The following is an 18730-nucleotide window of genomic DNA, read 5'->3' on the forward strand; positions in this document are numbered from 1 at the left end:
AATACAAGGTTTTATCCCCATTAGACAATTGGTTAATGACTTACAATTACTTGGTGGTGATTCGGCTAAACCTAAAATCCCACTTATGGGGTAAAAGCAGCACCACCATATGGTGTATTTGTCCAAAAAAATAATAGCATAGGCAACACAATAGAGGCAAACATTTTGACAAATTTCCATCTTTTTGTGGTTTAGCAGTAGAAGAGTTAGCTGACATAAAGTCTTGTAAGTCATATTGGGACAGACTATTAATGAAATAAATTACAAACCAAGGAAGGTTTGGGGTTTAAACTAATGTTTTCATTCATGGTCACTTTCTGTTGGTATACTCTGCAGAACAGATGCCGCATTTTTTTGGGCCGATAAAGACAGCCACACCTGCTATTAGAGGCAGTGTGGAAGGGCCGGTGAGCATGTGTCCCAATATTTTTGTGCATGTCATGAGCACAAAGCTGACACAACAGCCTTCAGGAACAACAACAAAACACCAGAGTTGTTATTATTAGAACTGCATTGTAATTGAACATGAACAGTGTCATACAAAGTCATGGGTGTCAGTGTCCATTCGTTTCCTCTCAAGTGCGAATGAAGAAATTTGTGACAAAATAGCTCCATAATTACACTTAAATCTCAAAATATATCCCGCTCACGCTGAAAGGTGAAATAGGAATTATTTCCCAAAGACAGCAACGCAGGACTGAAGTAGTTTCTATTGACAGTTGATGTGTAGGTGTCATGCAGCACAATGCAACCTCTGAGACAATCCTAACTTTCAAAAAAAAAAAAAATACAAAATACAGATGAAAAGCTTGGTTAGCTTCCTTTCCTTTCACAACTGTAGGTAATGTTACTCCTTTCAAATAGATGTCACATCACTTTATATAAAAACACTAGCCATTAATAATAATAAAAAAAATAAAGACATAAGGTCAGCACAAGCACCAGCATTAACTGCTTCTCGGTCCATTAAAACCACGCTAACAAAAAGTGACTTAACACTTTAATATATATACATATAACACTGTTATCAAAAGTAAAACTGCAGTCATTACAGTGTGGAATGTGCGAACAAAACACCACTGTTTTTTTTTTCTTCTTTTTTAGCAAGCTACACTTATTACGACCCTTTTGACACCCCACTTGTTCTCTATAGAAAGAAATAAAAGCACAAAAAAAAGCCCCAGCAGAATTGGTAATAATGAAGATAAAAAATAAAACAGCACATGCATTGTAAAAAAAACAAGAGTAGAGAGGCTGACGACAGCACAACACTGCAGATACAATGGAGCCTCTGTTGTTGGGGGAACACATTATTACAGCTATGCAACTTTGTGTTAGCATTGTATCCCATAACCATCAACATGCAGGTTCATGTGGCCAAAAGGGAAGGCTCGTGCTTGCAGTTGAACCACGGGAAGACGAGATTTTAAATTAAAAAAAAAAAAAAAAAAAAAAAAAAGCAGCTTGTTTTCCAGCACTGAGAAAATAATAGCCAGGGAAGTCTCTCCCAAAAACTAAACAGCAGGAGTACACAGTATATGGAATAAAAGCAAACCCTTCTGTGCAGCAAGTAGTGGACCAGTGTTGTGGATGACACACACACACACACATGCGCGCGAGCACACACACACACACAGCTTTGTTGGGCTCCAATAAATCCTGAGCTCACACTCTTCCGACCTTAGCATCACCGATGGCGCCCCACACATCAAAGACAAACTCGTCCGGGAAGGCAAAGTCTCCCAGGGTCTCGTCTAAAGCCTCGGCAAACTCATCGGGGTTCTTTTTGTCCTTTCCCAACTCCACCATGGTGGCCGCTGAAGGGTTCAAGAAAAACTTGTCAGTTAAATAATAAAAGCTAATAATTTGAACACAAACCCATTGTCATGTGAGTGCAAAAACAAGATATGCAGGGACCACTGCACAGTACTGGCTCAGTTGGGTTTGGTGCGGCAAGTTTTCCAACATAGTGGAAAGCGATTGATCAGTCTAACAAGACATGTGCAACAATGGTGGAGACTGAGGGCTGCAGCCAAGTTGAGACTGTGGAGTAAGCTATCGTTAGCATTTGCATTTAAGTGTTATTTTTATCTTACAAGGATGCACATTTTATTGTAGATGGGATTAAGGGCCGCTGCAACAAATTGGAGACTACGTAGAATAATACTGCAGCATCCACAGCTAAGATACAGCAACACATGTGACAATTTTTTTCATTTCTAGATGTCATAGAAAAGATAAAACATTTAATTCAGGAGCAGACTGAGAACAGCAAAGTGGAGACGATGGAGTACAACTCTACAGCATCCAGAGCAAAAGCAAAGCATAAGCTATTGGCATGTATGATCATTTGTGTCCTTTTTAGCCATCACCGAAATAATAACATTTTCTACAGGAAACCGAGGGCAGGAAGAAAAGGGGCTAGCAGTTCAAGTAACACACACATACCCAGCTCGCTGTCCCTGATGCCCATGTAGCTCTCCAGCAGGTCATCTACCTTCTCAATGGCTTTCTCCTCAAAAGCGGAGGGCTGACGGTAGAAAAACAAAACAACACAGACTCGTTATACAGTAATAAAATTGGTGTTTAGGTGTTTTTTCTGAACTCACCACTTCCTCTACAGTTGCGGGACCCTTGGAACGCAGCCGCAACGTTCCCCTGCCGGTGCCGAGCTGGACACCCGAAGATGACCTGGACCCTCCAGACCGCTGGCTGATCATATCTGCACGCAATCAGCTGTCAAACTCCTTGACTGACATTTGGGATAAAATACTGTGTATAAGCGCTATCACGTGGCTCATTAGCTCCTACCGAAAGCTTTGAGAGGCTCGGTCAGCTTGATGGTAAAGTCCTTGCCCTTGGGCAGCTCTTTCAGCATCTTGGCCACCTCGTAGTGTCGACAGCCAATCAGGCGATGGCCGTTGATGGACTCGATCATGTCGCCCACATTGATCACCTGGATTTGGTGGATGATGCTGCCTTCGCGGATCCTCTAAAAGAAGCAGCAGCCCAAACAAGACGAGCATGAAACATGATAATTCACTCTATTGCCGTCATGGTGTCCAAAGTGCGGCCAGGGTGCCATTTGCAGGCCGTGGATTGCTTTTTATTGGCCCACTGTAGAACTAAGATTAAGACCAAAAAAAAACAGCAAAAAAATAGAGCAAAAAGGCAAAATGTAAAGAAGCTGAGATGTTGATACTAATAACTACTAATAAATCAAAGTGCAGTGTCTTGCCCTAACTAACGTCTTGGGCAGCGTCGTCCTCTTACTTTCCTTCCAAACAAAACAATCATGCCTGCTGTGTGGAACCTAACCACTAACACATGCAACAAAAACTATCTTGCGGCGGTAGCACGTTAAAAAGCTTTAATGCGGCATTTGAAGAACAACACTTGACGGAGTATGGTGAGTAGCCATGTGACTAACACACACCTGTATGTGTGTGACAGTCAGACGGCTAAGCTAATAACCCCAATACATAATTGAATCCACTGGACGAGAGCAGCCTTTCTCAGTGGTGGAAGACACCGGGTTCGCAAAGTCTCCTTTAGGGGGGCATGTCATCCTCTGGAAGATTCACGAGTGATGTGTGTTGTCTTCAAAAAGTAAGTAAAAATGTTTTTTGTCTAAATTAAGGTGAAGTTATGGTTCCTTTTTTTCATATCATATAGCCAGTAACAGGGATGCAGCCAGGAATTCTGGGTCACATGAAAAAAATAAATAAAATAAAATCTCTCTTCTCCCCCCCACCAAAAAAAACAAAAAAAAAACGGAATTGACCTGACAAATGTCTCCCTCTATACGACACCCCGAGCCAATTGCACTCATCATAAATAAATTGAAAAATTTATAATGAATCCATGTGATCAGTATCCGTATCGGTCCTGGATGATCAGTATCGGATATCAGCATCAAATCTTGATCGGAGTTTTAAGCATACATAATGCACAAAAATGCACAAAATGTATCTAATTGTATCAAAGTAAAACTATCCTCAATCATTTGCCCATAACAAAAAATGTCAGGTTTCCACAAACTGCTGTAAAATTAAATTATATTAATATACTTTTCCACTTTAAATTGGTCAAGCTTTTAAAAACTATACTTCTACATGCTCAAAAATATTGTCCCAAGCTAGCCTGTAAGGAACCTTCTCTTCTCCGTTCAGAACTCCTTTTAACAGTGCACAGAATCCACGACCCCTCTAGCATTTATTAGCATTCAATTATCTTTATCCTTATGATGGTTGCTACAATCGAGTGGTTGGGACCAAAAGCGGCAATTATTGGTGGGCGTTTCTCCTCTATGAGCTTTTAATTATGTCAGTTTTCACTTGCATGGTGTTGACGTTCCTTTTCTTTGCTGCAATACCATTTCTTCCACTGATGTGTGCTGTAACTAGTTCTCGAGCAAGTCTTATGTTTACTCAACAAAATGAAGTTTTTAATTAATTTATACGAGCGTGTTCAGTGTGTAAACCGAGGACCACCATATCTTCTTATTCTAACTCACCTTTATGAAGGCATAACCAGCTCCGTTGTCAGTGATGGTCAAGCCTAGCGCATCCTCTCCTTTAAACACTTCAATTTCTTTCCGCTGTCCTTTAATGTGTGCAAAGATAAAGTCCTCTAAGCCAATCTGGCCTCCCAGCAGTTTGTCCATGTCCACCTTGTGAGTGTTCAATGTGCAAAACATAACCTGTGGAGGGGAAAACAGATTATTCTCCTGCTAGCATCCAAAGACATCCAAATGTCAACTCACCTCTGCTGGCGGGATTCCGAAGGCTTCCCCAATCTTGGCGTAAAGCTCCCGCACGTTGCTGAAGCCCTCGATGCGTCCGGTGGGGCTGCCATGAGCCAGCTGCGTGTGGAAGATGAGGCGAGGTCGCATGCTGCTGGGCGGCGGCGGCAACCCCTCCGAGGTGGCCCCTTGTCCCAGGCCGACCACGCCTCCTCCATCCCCTAAGCCCTCCATCCCTGGAACATTGAGACCGGCACGGATGGGCTCCGCTTCCTCATTCTCCACCAAGGGGGACGCCTTCTTCCTTCTTCCCAAGCCCAGAGGCATAGTAGTCTTTGAGGGGGCCAGGCGGGGGGGAGAAGGGGAGAGGAGGCGAGGGCGTTATCAAGAAGGGGCTGGTTCTAGGGGCAGAACCAGCTGCAGGTGTATTGTAGGGTGTCACAGTGAAAGTGTAGTCCTTCAGACGAGCTCAAGAGCTGTCTTAAACGGCCAGTGAGTAGATCTACAAAACCACACATCAGAGAAGTAGAAGAGAAGTCCAGTAGGGTGCCGTGGGTGGTCGTCAGCTACAACAACAAAACAAGTACAATGACGGGAATATTTTCACATTGGTGCATCAAACACAACAAAGGCAGGATATCTTTTGTGTGACAAACGAGCCCATAAACGCTAATTAGCGGGTATCTAATAAAAATAATGGATTTATTAGTAGTTACTGTTAGCTGCTATGCCTCACCTGTCTCACACAGCTAGCAAGCTAGCTAACAAGCGTAGCACAAAGCCCGTTATTACAGAGAACGTATGCAGTAGTAAAACCCGCCATATAATCACAACTAGTGCTGTTAATTAAAGTAACAAATCCCTACTTAATTGTGAACAGCGCAAACAGGACAAGCTAAGTCAGTCTTACCGCAGCAGGAGTTTTTAGCCAAGTGTCGTTAGCTAGCCCCTCTAGCCTACTGTCGCTAGCCTCGGAAACAAGTCCTGCTGTCAAGTTGTTAGAAAAAAAAATACTATCTATCAACTAAAACAAAGTTTCGCTCCTCAGTTGAGCATCGTATTTGTTTTCGGTGGAGTTTAAAGCAAAAAGAGCGCCGAAGTGTACAGTTTGTGTGGTGGTATGCCGCTGCTGATTATTACTGGCGTTAGCCCCGGTTAGGGGTGGTGCGATGATGCCTTTAAGCTCACGCATAAATATGACAACCCCATTCTGATTGAAGAGTTCAACTTACATTTTAGACAACACCAATCTCAAACTAACGCATATTAATATCCACCAGTGTAAATCCTCTCATTTAAACATTTTTGATGGCTCACGACAGCTCAACTGTTTATCAATGATAGCTGGTGTAACGCCAGCATGCGCACTTGAACGCAACACGTTTTAAATCATATGGCAAGTCCTCTGCTGTAGCACCTTGCCTCCAAGTAAATATAGCAACGTCTTCTGGGTTTTGTGTTTAACCCTTGAGAGATCTTTGGGACATTTTCTGACATTTACTTTTTGATTTTCTCGCCATTTTAGGTTAAGTTTGCCAGATGTCCCATTAAAAAGCCTGTAGACCCCATATTTACCTTAACATAAACTAGTGCAATGCTTTTAAGATTTCAATTTGGACTACTGGCCTTCAACTTTCAATTGCTTCATTAGTCCACCAGTAGACGCTACTTTTTCCCCCCATGCAAAGCATGCAACAACATTTGGAATGGTGTATACATTAAAAGTGTTTGTGTGCTTTTACTTTGTATTTTTTCTCGATTTTAAAAAAAGTTAGTAAAATGGTTAATATCTCAAAAATATTAATACTAATATTAATAATAATTAATACTTGATATGAGAATTTCAGGCAGAAGTAGCTTCGAAAGGCTGATGGAAAAACTAAAACAGCAGTTTTTGGGAACACAGCAGCTAGCAGACCTCGAGTGTGAGGAAAAAATAACACATAAAAATCAATATTGCTGCCAATCACTGACCGTTCTCAGGGCCTAACTATTAATTATTGTATTTTTTCTCAATATGTAAAACATGGAATTATGTAAATATTCTGTCTTTCAGAGTCAGTACTGTCAAATGTGTGAGTGAGGTTTAACGTAAAAATGCTCATTTAATCAAAGCTATTTTCACTGTACACATGACATTAACACTGGCAGGTTGTTATACTTGTTTGAGGAAGTGTGTTCAGAATCAGAGGAGCCATGGATGCCACTGCATCTGCTCCAAGGTGGCTCGCTGTTCCATGTCTGAAGTCAAGCATATCCACAAGAAGTCCTTGCAATCTGCGTGGAGAGATGTAAGATGAACAAAGATACTTTGTGTGATCTGCGGTAATGTAAGGCTGCACGCATAGCTTTATACCTTGGGACAGTACCCGGTTTAATGTAAGGCCTTTGAAGAGGAACATGAGTGTGTCGAAGCGTTCGGTTCCATCCAGCAACTCAAATAGCAGCGCGCCCAGTTGCCATACCGTGGCTGGTCCAGCCTTGTATGGACGCTTGAAGACGTACTCTGGAGGAGCATAACGTAAGGTTCCTACAAGACAAAAGAAATTGAGTTTTTTGGGGGGTTTTTTTGTAAAAGGATTCAGGAAAATCTGACATCCTACCAGCATATTCTTGATACGGTTCCTCGTTGACGAAACAGCTGCAGCCAAAGTCTATAACACGCACTCGAGGGAGACTGAAGGTGGCCTCCAGCAGAATATTTCGTTGCTTCAAGTCCCGATGGAAAACGTTTACGGCATGCATTTTGATCGCAGTGTCCACCAGCTGCTTCATGATGTTCTAACAAGGACAAAGATTTACAATAACAGTGAACGTAACCTTCTTACATACTGAATTCTTATATACCTTCGCCTCGTACTCCTCCAGTGGACCTAGCTTATATTTGGTCCTATATGTGAACAGGTCCACAGATGGTACAGGCCTCTCCATGACCAGGACTAGCTCTTGCTCCAGATCATACGCGTCCAATAATAGGACGACTGCAGATGTCCCGTCTGGATTTTTTAAGGAGGACGCTTGCAGCATGAGCCAAGCCTCCAAGGGCACCTTCTGGACTTTTCCGTTGATGTACTATGGAATCATAGACACAAAGAAATTGATCAATTAACAGAAAATGAAAAACCCTATATAGAAATGTGTATTCTAGTACTCACCAAAAAAACACTTTCTACTTTTTCTATGGGAATGTATTTAATGGCCACCTACAGCACATATTCAGATAGTTAGCACTGGAAATGGTGATTGGGTTTGTGCATACAAAACACCTACCGGGAAACAGTCGCTTTTCCTGTAACCCGCATAAACAGATCCAAAGCCTCCTTCCCCAAGCTTCTCTAGCTGTTGATACTTCTGCACAAACAATGCTAGAAAGAAACAAATCAAGTTTAACAGAGGCAATGAATGAGAAACGCTCACACAAAGGATGACTGACTAAAATGTTTTTTTTTTTCCCAAATGAGGTATTGAACGAGAAATGCTTACTTCGTATGACTGACTAAGTCTTTTTTCAGTTGAGGTACTGAATGAGAAATGTTCACATGAAGGATAACTGACTAATATGTGTTGGGGGGGGGTTTCCCCCCAATGGAGGTACTGAATGAGAAATGCTTTCACAAAGGATGACTGACTAAAATGGGTCTTTTTTCAATGGAGGTATTGAATGAGAAATGCTCACAGAAAGGATGACTGACTAAAATAGGTGGGGCGCGTTTTCCCCAATGGAGGTATTGAATGAGGAATGCTTACTGAGTATGACTAAATTCTCAAACAAAGGATGACTGACTAAAATTTGTCTTTTTTCCAATGGAGGTATTGAATGAGGAATGCTTACTGAATATGCTTAAATGCTCAAACAAAGGATGACTGACTAAAATGTGTCTTTTTTCCCAATGGAGGTATTGAATGAGGAATGCTTACTGAGTATGCCTAAATGCTCAACCAAAGGATGACTGACTAAAATTGGTCTTTTTTCCAATAGAGGTACTGAATGAGAAATGGTCACACAAAGGATGACTAAAATTTGTCCTTTTTCCAATAGAGGTATTGAATGAGAAATGGTCACACAAAGGATGACTAAAATGTGTGACCCCCCCCCCCCCCCCCCCCCAATGGAGCTACTGAATGACAAACGCTTACACAAAGGATGACTGGCCAAAATGTCCTTTTTCAACGAAGGTACTGAGACGTGCTCACAGAAAGGATGGCTGACTAAAATGTGTTTTTTTTCCAGTGGAGGTATTGAATGAGAAATGCTTACACTGAGTATGACTGACTAAACTGCCTTTTTTCAATGGAGGTGCTGAATGAGAAAAAATTACTGACTAAAATGTGTTTTGTTTCAATTGAGGTACTGAATAAGAAATGCTCACTCAAAGTATGACTGACTAAACTGCCCTTTTTCAACGAAGGTACTGACTGAGAAATGCACACACAAAGTACGACTGACTATTATTGTAAGAGGGACAGCAGGAAGCACATTGATAGTGTCTTACTTCTGGTGGCATCGGCTTGTTGCGAGGTTGTAGGGCAACAGGAACATGGTGGAAGGTTGCCAGTCTTCTCAGCTACCTTCGTGGGGGGCTTTCTGGTTTGTGTGGGCTTTTTGGCTTCTAGTTTCGTGCTCGACTTCCTCTTGTTGGTCAGTTTTGCCAGCAGAGCTTTCATGGACACTTCCGTGACTTCCACCTGCGGCTTCTTTGCGGCGGTCTCGGGTTTGGCGCTGTACTTGCTGTTTAGGACTTTAGCCAGCAGAGCCTTGACAGACAGCTCGGTGGTGTCAACCTTGGGGTCTCTTATGACGGTCTCTGGTTTTGTGTTGTTTGTGTTGCGTTTGGTTCTTTTAGCAGGCAACGCCTTCACTGAGACCTCGTTGGTGTTGACTCCCTGCTCCTTTGTGAGAGACTCCGGTTTTGTGCTGGCCTTTCGTTTTGTTCTTTTAGGCTGTGGGACTTTCACTGACACCTCTTTGGCTTCAACTTTCTGCTCCTCTTGTTTAGGGGTGACCTTTCGTTTGCTCCTTTTGGCAGGGGAGACCTTCAGGGTCATGTCAGCGACTTTGTCTTCTTCTGGTTTGGTATGGACCCCCTTTTTAGATGACATAGTCTCAGCTGCCGGCTGTTTGGCTTCACCAACATTTGGGATGACGTCATAAGGCGTCTTTGTGAGTAGGGCTCCATTTCTCAAGACCTTAGTATCAGCTTTCCTCAGACCGCAGCTTTCCATAAAGGTGGCCACGTCTCTCTTCCCGGCACCTACAAGAACAAACGTGTTTATTCTGTTATTTTATAAATATATTGACACTTTTACATATTATAATAATATAATGACAACAAATGTCATTTGCACACATTCTGCACCTTTTTATTAAGTTCTGTCAGGTCAATAATTGTATTTTTATTAAAAAAATTGTTTTTTTTTGGGACAAAACTTTAAAAAATAGATTAGTAATTAAAATAAATTACCTAAATTAGGTTAGATGATTTTTAATACATATAATCAAATAATGTTTGAATTTATTAATTTATTTTAAAAGCACTTTGCAACCTTTAACACTTGTTTAAAAATAAAATCATCACACCATATTTTCATATTCAAGGATCTTTTTTTACATTCTTAAAAGTGCCATTTACGGGTGCATCTCCATAAATTAGAAAATCTCTGAAAAGTCAATTGATTTCTGTCGTTCAATTTAAAAAATGAAAATCTTATATTCTACAGATGCGCTACACAGAAAGTGAAATATTTCAAGAACGGATTTCTTAATTTTTAAATAATTTTGATGAAAAGTTCTATATTTTGAACAACTGCTTTGTGCTCTAATCAGCAAACAGCCAAAACATGAATGAGCCTCTTGAAAAACCTGAAATCTTTATGGAGATTTATGTTTGTGTGTGTTAACAGCTTATGTTGACACACTGATATTGTTCATAAATATACAAACACATCAAACTAAATATCTATTTTTTCATTATTGTGTGAAATGTTAAAAAGATACCGAAAGCAACAGAGTATGATCATAAGATTATGAAACAGGTCCGGGACCACATTTTCACCTTTGAAGCATAACTTTAAAGACTATCATGTTTATTTGTTATTATTTGTAACTCACCTGAGTGGTTGGCGGGCAGAAATGGCAAGGTGTGAAACTTATCCACATTCATGATTGCTTGTATGAACTCCACAGTGTGTCGACTTGCAAAATAAGACAATATCAGGCAGGTTTTCCAGGCTGTGTGTTCGATAGAGATGGTGTATTTGTGTAAAATGTAGTCATAAAGGACTGCTGTCCTTTGGCAGTCACAAACACGTCAAAGGCGCTATGGTGCCAGTGGGACTCGAATAAGGAGACACGGCCGTGACACTTACATGCGACTTAAACCGCAGTGCACCACGAAGGATCAGCTGCAGGAACCTTGTAAGAAAACACTGACTTTGGACAAAGACATGAATCACCGTCACGACAGCCGCCATGCCACCCCCTCCGTTCTCATCGTAATTAATTGATTTAATGAGGTTTCGGGAGGATGACCTGCTGACGTGAGGGCTGCTGAATCAAAGATTGTTTACTTTATTAGAGCCACATTTAATCAAACTGTGGAGTATTGTTACGAGGGGCGCTTAAGAAGTAGTGTAGATGATTATTTAGAAAAAAGCAGCCATTTCCTGTATTGTGATGGAAGCACACACTATGGACATTTCATTGAGTACACGTACTGCCAATAATATGCCTGGTTTTGGAAATTACCGTAATATGTTTATTGTGCTTGTTTGTTTGGAGTGCTGTTTTTCCAAAGTATATGTTTGATATGGACAAAATTGACCCATGCTTTTAATTTAGCCAAGTGGTCCTAATGAATTGGTTAGTTTATTCTAACTATGCCTTCCGGTATTTTATGTTGAATTGTTATTTTGTCGCAATTTGTTCGATCGGAAAAGAACCAAAAATAATAAAGCAGTGAACTTTAAAGGCAGCTTGTGCTAATTGTTGGACTCAAAGCCAAGTCGGTGCGTGGTGAAATACTGTATACTTTAAAAAATTAAATGGTTTATACGCGACTCGTGAAACACACTGACAGATAAAATATTTGGGAATACTAGCAAAAAAGACGTTTGTAGAAACACTGGTCAAACAAAACAGCACGTTATGCTAACAAAACCATCAAAAACGACACTTGCATCATAATCCCACCTAGTGGGCAACCAACGTAATTACAGCATGTATTCAAAGGCGAGTTTACTGTACTTTTATTTAAACAGGGGCGACTGTTCCATCATGAAACACAGCCGGTAAAAGAGATAACAAAGGCCTCTAATAAAGGTCATAATCACCTGGAGTGCCGGAATTGTTACTTTCTAACGACACAATTTATTTCTATCGAAACGGACTGGACTCTTACCATTGACCTGGGCTGGGGACAGTACTGTACCGGTGCCTACTTACTGGTTCACAGAAGACAATACATCATAACTGAATCATTTTTGATGCGGGAGCAGGGGAGACTGTTCCACAGGGAGTAAAATCTCGACAATTGAAAAAAAAAAAAAATCTACTCAAGAGTTAAAACAATGGTGGAGCCCTGTGATTGTGTTTTTTCGGTTAGCAGGCTACTTCCGGGTTCGCATTGGCGGATGTCGGACTATAAAACGGCCCCATTTTTGATTATAGGGTGAACTGAACATGTTTATTTGTGACACAAACAGCAAAGGAGAAAAACATTCCCCACAAAAGAGGGGAAGCATGTGGAGAGCTATGTTTGTGTTTGTCCGTACTTTTGTTAGCAGACCACTTTCTAGACCATTTTGGTTTCTGGGTTGAAAGAAATGTCACACGTGGCAAAATGGGGAAAATCTCATCACAAGTGAAATAATCACATGCAGCATGTTTGTTCTGCTAGTTGAGAGTTTATAGGTAAGGTTTTAATGAACAGGACTCTACCATTTCTAATCTAGGATGGGTGGAAGAGTTTCACTGTGACTAAAAGATGAAAAACTACGTGGAACACAAAAAAACATTACAGTATTTGTCCTTTTGTGTTATTTACTGAGCCACTTCCGGTTCATGAAGGACAATAATACGCAATAATACAAAGTGACTGAATTGTTAAAATGGACCCATTGCACACTAAACAGCAGAGGAAATAGGGAAAGATATTGGGACTTGCAGTTGCATGGTGACTCAAAAAAAAATGAATTTTCCTGCACCAAGCATAGAGTTCTTCCTTGGCACACGTGCCACCACAGACCACAAACTTAAGTAACTATCAAACCAACAGAATGATAAAAACAACTAAAGACCTTCAAAAGTGACTGAAAACACTAACAAGCAAGCTACATTTCCAGGATCCAAAAACACTACTGTCATGTAATCCAGTAGCACAAATGCCAGTTGTTGATGTATCAGTGTTTAAATTAAAGTCCACAATATTGGTTCATGGGAGGCGTCTTTAGCGGTGTTGTGCAGCTTCAAAGGAGCCACGGATGCTGATGTATCTGCACCAGGGTGGCGCGCTGATCTGGATTGGAATTCAGGCACATTTGCAAAAAATCTCGGCAATCTGGATGGAGAACCAGCAGAGAAACATAAAAATAAGTAAGACTGCCGTTTTACGGCTGGTTGGTCGTAGTAATACCTTGGGATAGAACACGGTTCAGTCCAAGCATCTGCGAGATGAACAGGAGTGTGTCAAACTGTTTAGTTCCAGCTAGTAGTTCAAAAAGCATGGCCCCCAGGTGCCACACTGTGGTTGGGCCGGCCCTGTACGCCCCCCTGAGGACAAACTCTGGAGGAGCGTAAGATAGGGTCCCTAAAGAGTGGCAGCAAAGTAAAAGGTGAAAGTGACAATCATATGGTAAAAGTAGATGAATGTACCCTGTTACCGGTGTAGTCGTGGTAAGGTTCCTCCGTTACGAAGCAGCTGCAGCCAAAGTCTATGATCCGCACTCGAGGGACGCCGTAGGTGGCTTCCAGAAGAATGTTTCCTGGTTTAAGATCTCGATGAAAAACATTGACGGCATGCATTTTGATAGCTGCGTCCACCAGCTGTTTCATGATGTTCTAACAAAGAGAAAGCATGATGACTCACTGGATACAGCTAAACACTCAGCAGACACTTCATTAGGTACACCCACAGATTCTGATCCAATAAAAGAATTCTGCCTTTAATAGATAACACTGCTCAGTTTTGATGTATGTTTAAAAAAAATTAACACAAGATCAGTTGTAATAAATGTGTTCATATTATTTATATTATTTTATATATATTTTTTGTATGTATTTTATTTAGATATTTTTTAAAATATATATTTTATTTTATTTTCATTTTTTAATTTATATAAAATATAACATCTTTCAGAATGATGCAGTACTGGCACTGAAAACTTTTTAAAAGTTTATAAAAATATTTTCATTAAAAAAAAAATTAACATTTTTTTGTAATAAATATATTTGGAACATTTAAAGCATCTCATTATGGTGTAAAAATGTAAATAAATATTTTTTATAAATATTTTTGCATACTTTCTGAATTATCTTTTTTTAATTAAAAAAATGTTTTTAAATATTTTAGTGTATGTTTATTTTTTTCATTTTTTAGTGATATACAGTATGAACATACATCTTTCAAAAAGATGCAGTACTGGCACTGAAAACTAGAACTGCAATTTTAAAAAGTCGACAAATATATTTTCATATTTTTTAAAGTAATTTTTGGATATACTTATATGATAGAATTTTGGTACAAAATATGAATAACCACATTCATTCTCATTATGGTGTACTAAAAACATGTTTGGAAATATTTTTGCATACTTTTCTCTTTTTTTCCAATACATTTTATTTATTATTTCTATGTTTCTATGTTTTATGTTTCCACATATTTTTCTGAGCATAAATGCAAAAATATTTATAAATTATATGATGATAAACATTTTTTTATGCAGTTAATTATTTATATATTTTATATTTCAGTATTATGATTATTAGTTTCTTATAGATTTATTTATCTGCAAGTTCTGAAAAATACAATTAGTAAAGATGATGTTTTTGTTGCCATTGTTCATATGTTAATATTATTGTAAGTACAGTACAATGGTCCCCAACAAGAAGTTCCTGGTTCCTATCCCTATGCTTCCTCTCACAGTCACGCCACGGCACGCCACGCCACTTTGTCTCCGTACCTTTGCCTCGTGTTCCTTGAGATGTCCGAGCCGACATCTGGTGATGTACGTGAACATGTCCACAGATCGTACTGGCTTCTCCATGACCAACACCAGCTCCTGCTCCAAGTCGTATTTGTCCAGCAAGGACACCACGGCTGATCTGCCGTCCGCGTCCTTGATAGACGACGCCTGAAGCATGAGCAGCGCCTCCAAGGGGACGTCCTGCTTCCTTCCATTTATGTTCTACGGGGTAACCAACACATTCATACATTAAACTGCACCATTCACAATGTCATTCATGTTTCCTCTCAATGAACCGCAGCTGCCCCAGTTCCGGAAGTAGTCATGCAGCCCTAAAGCATGATGCTGCCACCATCATGCTTGACTGAAGGCAAGACACAATTATCTTGCTCCTCACTCGTGATGCCAGCTATTTAGACTATCATGGCTGTGTGTTGACTCATTTTCTATACTACAAACTGTACACTGACTACTCTATACTGTACTTAGTGAGGTGTGTGGTCTTACCAGCGGGACTATCTTTACTTCGTCTTTGGGGATGTGTTTGATGGCCACCTACAAGACAGAACCATTGCATCACTCGCAAAGTCACAAAAAGTGACCCCAATTTCACTCTCAAGTCTTATCAGCCACATTTTTTTGACCCATTTAATCGTCCAAGTGGGATCTTTTGTACTTACAGCAATGAAAAAAAATACTTACAGCAAAAGAATCACATTTCCGGTAACCAGCATAGACAGATCCAAAGCCTCCTTCGCCGATCTTCTCCAGCTGCTGATACTTCTGCTCGAACGAGGCTGCACACACAAACAGGTCAATTACTGTCAATTCTCCAATCAGCGCCTCTGTTCAACTCTCCTGTCGTTGCAAAAAGCAAAAAAACATTGTTTTTTTTGTGGCTGTGGGCAACCTCCTGGATTATTTTTTTTATTAACTCCACAAGATGGCAGTTGCTGCACTTCATGTATTATGAGTGGTCAGCATTCAGCAGCTTTATCTACCTCTGTGTGCGCTTCAAAATGTTGGTAGCACTACTCAGCTGCTGGTATGAAGCTCATGCGTGATACACTTGGCGTACTGTTGTTTACTCTGAACTCATCAGCGCTAGTAACGCTGGCAGACCTCTATTACAACATTCGTTTCGTTGCTGCTGTGTTGTACGACATACTAATACTGTAAATGGCCGTGTGGTCGTCGAAATTTTCCTTTTTCGCTTTCTCCTGTCCTCCAAGTAATTATTAAAAGTACCTCTCACACAGAGAGCCAGTAAAATAGCTGGAAAAGTACTGGCATTTTCTCACCCCTGTGGCTTCTTTTACGCAGAGCCCAGTGAGTCAGTACATTTCCACTGTGAGCTTTCAGCAACACCCCATCCCAAAATGAGATACACAGCTACCTCCAAAGGTGGTGGTGGTGAATGCCAGGACCTCCCATTCAACAAAAAGCCGGCTTTTTCAAGCTGTATGAAAGGGGCTTCAGTCTGTTATTACCTTGACCGGTCGTGGCCAGGAGACGTTTCTCAGCCTGTCGAATCATAGACATCTGGGTGGCTTTCACCCACTGCCTCCTTGTCAAGGTCTCTGGTTTTGTGTTCACCTTCCGTTTGGATCGGGTCCTCACAGTCCCCTCATTGGTTTTACCTCTTTGTCGCCTCTTCAGTTTGTCTTTACCTACTTGCCTCCTTGTTAGGGTCTCTAGTTTGGATTTACCCTTTCGTCTCCTCATTAGGGTCTCTGGTTTGACTTTAGGTTTGCTTTTACCCCTCACGAGGGTCTGCGGTGTGCTCTTCTGTTTGGACTCTTTGGCTGGCACAACCTTCACTGACACCTTCTGCTTCTTTGAGAGGGTCTCAAGCTTGGTGTCTGCCTTCCTCTTGGTGCCCCTAGCTGGTCCAACCTTCACGGACACCTTGATGGCACCCCTCTTCTTTAGCAGGCCTTCTGGTTTTGTGGACTTCCTGGCTGGTGCAGCCTTTACTGTGGACCCCTTTGTGGATTTGACCCTCTTCTTATTTTTGAGGCTGTCCAGTTTTGTTCTGGTCTTGCGTTTGGTTCTCAGAGATGCTTTCATGGACACCTTGGTGGACCTGACCCTGTTGTTGGTTAAGAGGGTCTCCTGTTTGGTCCTTTTGGTCGGTATAGCTTCAGCGGCTAGCTCTCTGGAGCCTCCAGCATTGAGGACAAAGGGGTCATAGCGCCTCTTGGTGGGTAGTGGTCCGTTTTGAATGGCCGTGCTCTTTGGGTTCCTCATCCTGCAGGTGCCATTTGCTCTGTTGTCTGCAACTGGAAGAAGAAACTCAGCATGAAGTCATTCAGAACTTGAGATATACATTGGAAGATGGATATATTTTATATATTTTTTAGCAGTAACCACGTGATTATTATAGTCTATAAATGTGTGCATTATACCTGCGAGGATGCCAGATGATGCAAATTCAACAAGCTGGTTGACATCCATTTTGTTTGCAAAATATTACCCAAAAATAAAAAAATAAAAAGTATGCAACAGTAAAGTGTGCATGCGTCTGTGAATCTTCCTTTTCGTCACCTTCACGTCAAGACCCCTGCTGGAGGAAGGTGACGTCAACAAGGGCACCACCACGAACTATTGCCTGTGTTTAAAAAATACACCAAAGAAAAGCAAACAAATATCACATTTTTATTTTAATTTAGGCCACTACACGCAAAACTGGTGAATTAGTGCATAGTGGACGGAAAGATGCGAATAACAGTAACGAAATGTTTTTAAATATGAGACATGATGTTGCATTCACTGACTATCAAATGTCACAATGACAGCAATGGTTGACGTGCTTTTTTTTCTCCCCCCAGCCAAAACAAAATCGATAATACGTATTGTTTTTACATCATCGGTTGTTGAGAAGGTTGTCGTCACGAGGAGACGTTGCGGTCTGTCATGCAAAGCGATGATGACACTTTCTCATGCGATAACATAACTCACACGTTTTGCGTTAGCGTTCACTACAAAAGCTGCAGTTACGCACACGGCCGCTAGAGGAAGATGGACACTGATAGTGTTGTCAGTAAATTATATCATTTATTATCATTTACACACAGAAAAAACCCTCTCATTTCAAGTGAAATAATCACACGCGGCATGTTTGTTCTGCTAGTTCAAGTTAGCAGGCTACTTTCTAACTAAAATATCAGGTTTTCACGAACAGGACTCTACCATTGGTATTCAAGGACGAGTGGAAGAGTTTCACCGTGACTTAAAGATGAAAGAAACATGAAGAAAAAAAATCATTACAGTATTTGTCGTTTTGTGTTATTTACTAAGCTGTTACACAATAATGCACATATTCAAATTTTTGTATGAATATGAATTATTGCCTATTTAATATAGACACACCACAATCAGATGTATGCTGAGCAATAACAGTTTTTATTCCCGTTTGCAGTCTTCTGGTCTATGAAAAACCCATTCATGACATACAGTTAATGTTGTGTTAATGCAAACCAAGTGTGTCAAAATAGAAATCATATGACCCCCCCTCCCCCTCCACCCCCCAAGCATTTAATATCAAGCTAAAAATAGCTTCATAGTGCAAAAAATAACAATACGCCTCAATGCAAACATTCTCTCCATACTACTAAATGATGGTCATCACTTCTAATGTGGTAATGCAAGTCCAAGCAGCATTTTGATGGTGGTTGATAATTTCACGCAATCCATTCATAAAGCCAGAATAGAATCAATCACAACCTGTAAACAAAAAATGAAACCAATCCACCTCCCATGATGTGAAAGCACATTTGTGTTAAGAGGGAAATACTCCACCAGCAG

The 18730-nt window shown here is 40.7% G+C and overlaps 2 protein-coding genes across 7 annotated transcripts; both read right to left on the reverse strand.

The window, feature by feature from the left end:
- Positions 1–535: 535 nt before the first annotated feature.
- Positions 536–12321, reverse strand: gipc1 (GIPC PDZ domain containing family, member 1). Of its 6 annotated transcripts, none has more exons than XM_054758713.1 (11): positions 12142–12321; positions 11111–11156; positions 10854–10973; positions 9238–9996; positions 8015–8109; positions 7900–7947; positions 7592–7816; positions 7348–7525; positions 7101–7274; positions 6906–7021; positions 5078–5310 (listed from the first exon to the last, which is right to left on the reverse strand). In XM_054758713.1, the coding sequence occupies exons 3-10, from the start codon at positions 10903–10905 to the stop codon at positions 6930–6932; spliced, it is 1623 nt and encodes a 540-aa protein (XP_054614688.1). In that variant the 5' UTR covers positions 10906–10973; positions 11111–11156; positions 12142–12321; the 3' UTR covers positions 5078–5310; positions 6906–6929. The 6 variants fall into 6 exon arrangements, with proteins under 6 accessions (XP_054614692.1, XP_054614688.1, XP_054614689.1 ...); XM_054758714.1 differs by having other exon boundaries at positions 10854–10936; positions 12186–12264; XM_054758716.1 differs by lacking the exons at positions 10854–10973; positions 11111–11156.
- Positions 12322–12740: 419 nt separating this feature from the next.
- On the reverse strand, positions 12741–17443 carry LOC129170893 (aurora kinase B-like). The gene is made up of 8 exons (XM_054759013.1): positions 17332–17443; positions 16414–17205; positions 15626–15720; positions 15431–15478; positions 14921–15145; positions 13622–13799; positions 13375–13548; positions 12741–13299 (listed from the first exon to the last, which is right to left on the reverse strand). The coding sequence occupies exons 1-8, from the start codon at positions 17378–17380 to the stop codon at positions 13208–13210; spliced, it is 1653 nt and encodes a 550-aa protein (XP_054614988.1). The 5' UTR covers positions 17381–17443; the 3' UTR covers positions 12741–13207.
- Positions 17444–18730: the final 1287 nt, after the last annotated feature.

The sequence above is a fragment of the Dunckerocampus dactyliophorus genome, chromosome 18, assembly GCF_027744805.1.
Source record: "Dunckerocampus dactyliophorus isolate RoL2022-P2 chromosome 18, RoL_Ddac_1.1, whole genome shotgun sequence".
NCBI lineage: Eukaryota > Metazoa > Chordata > Actinopteri > Syngnathiformes > Syngnathidae > Dunckerocampus > Dunckerocampus dactyliophorus.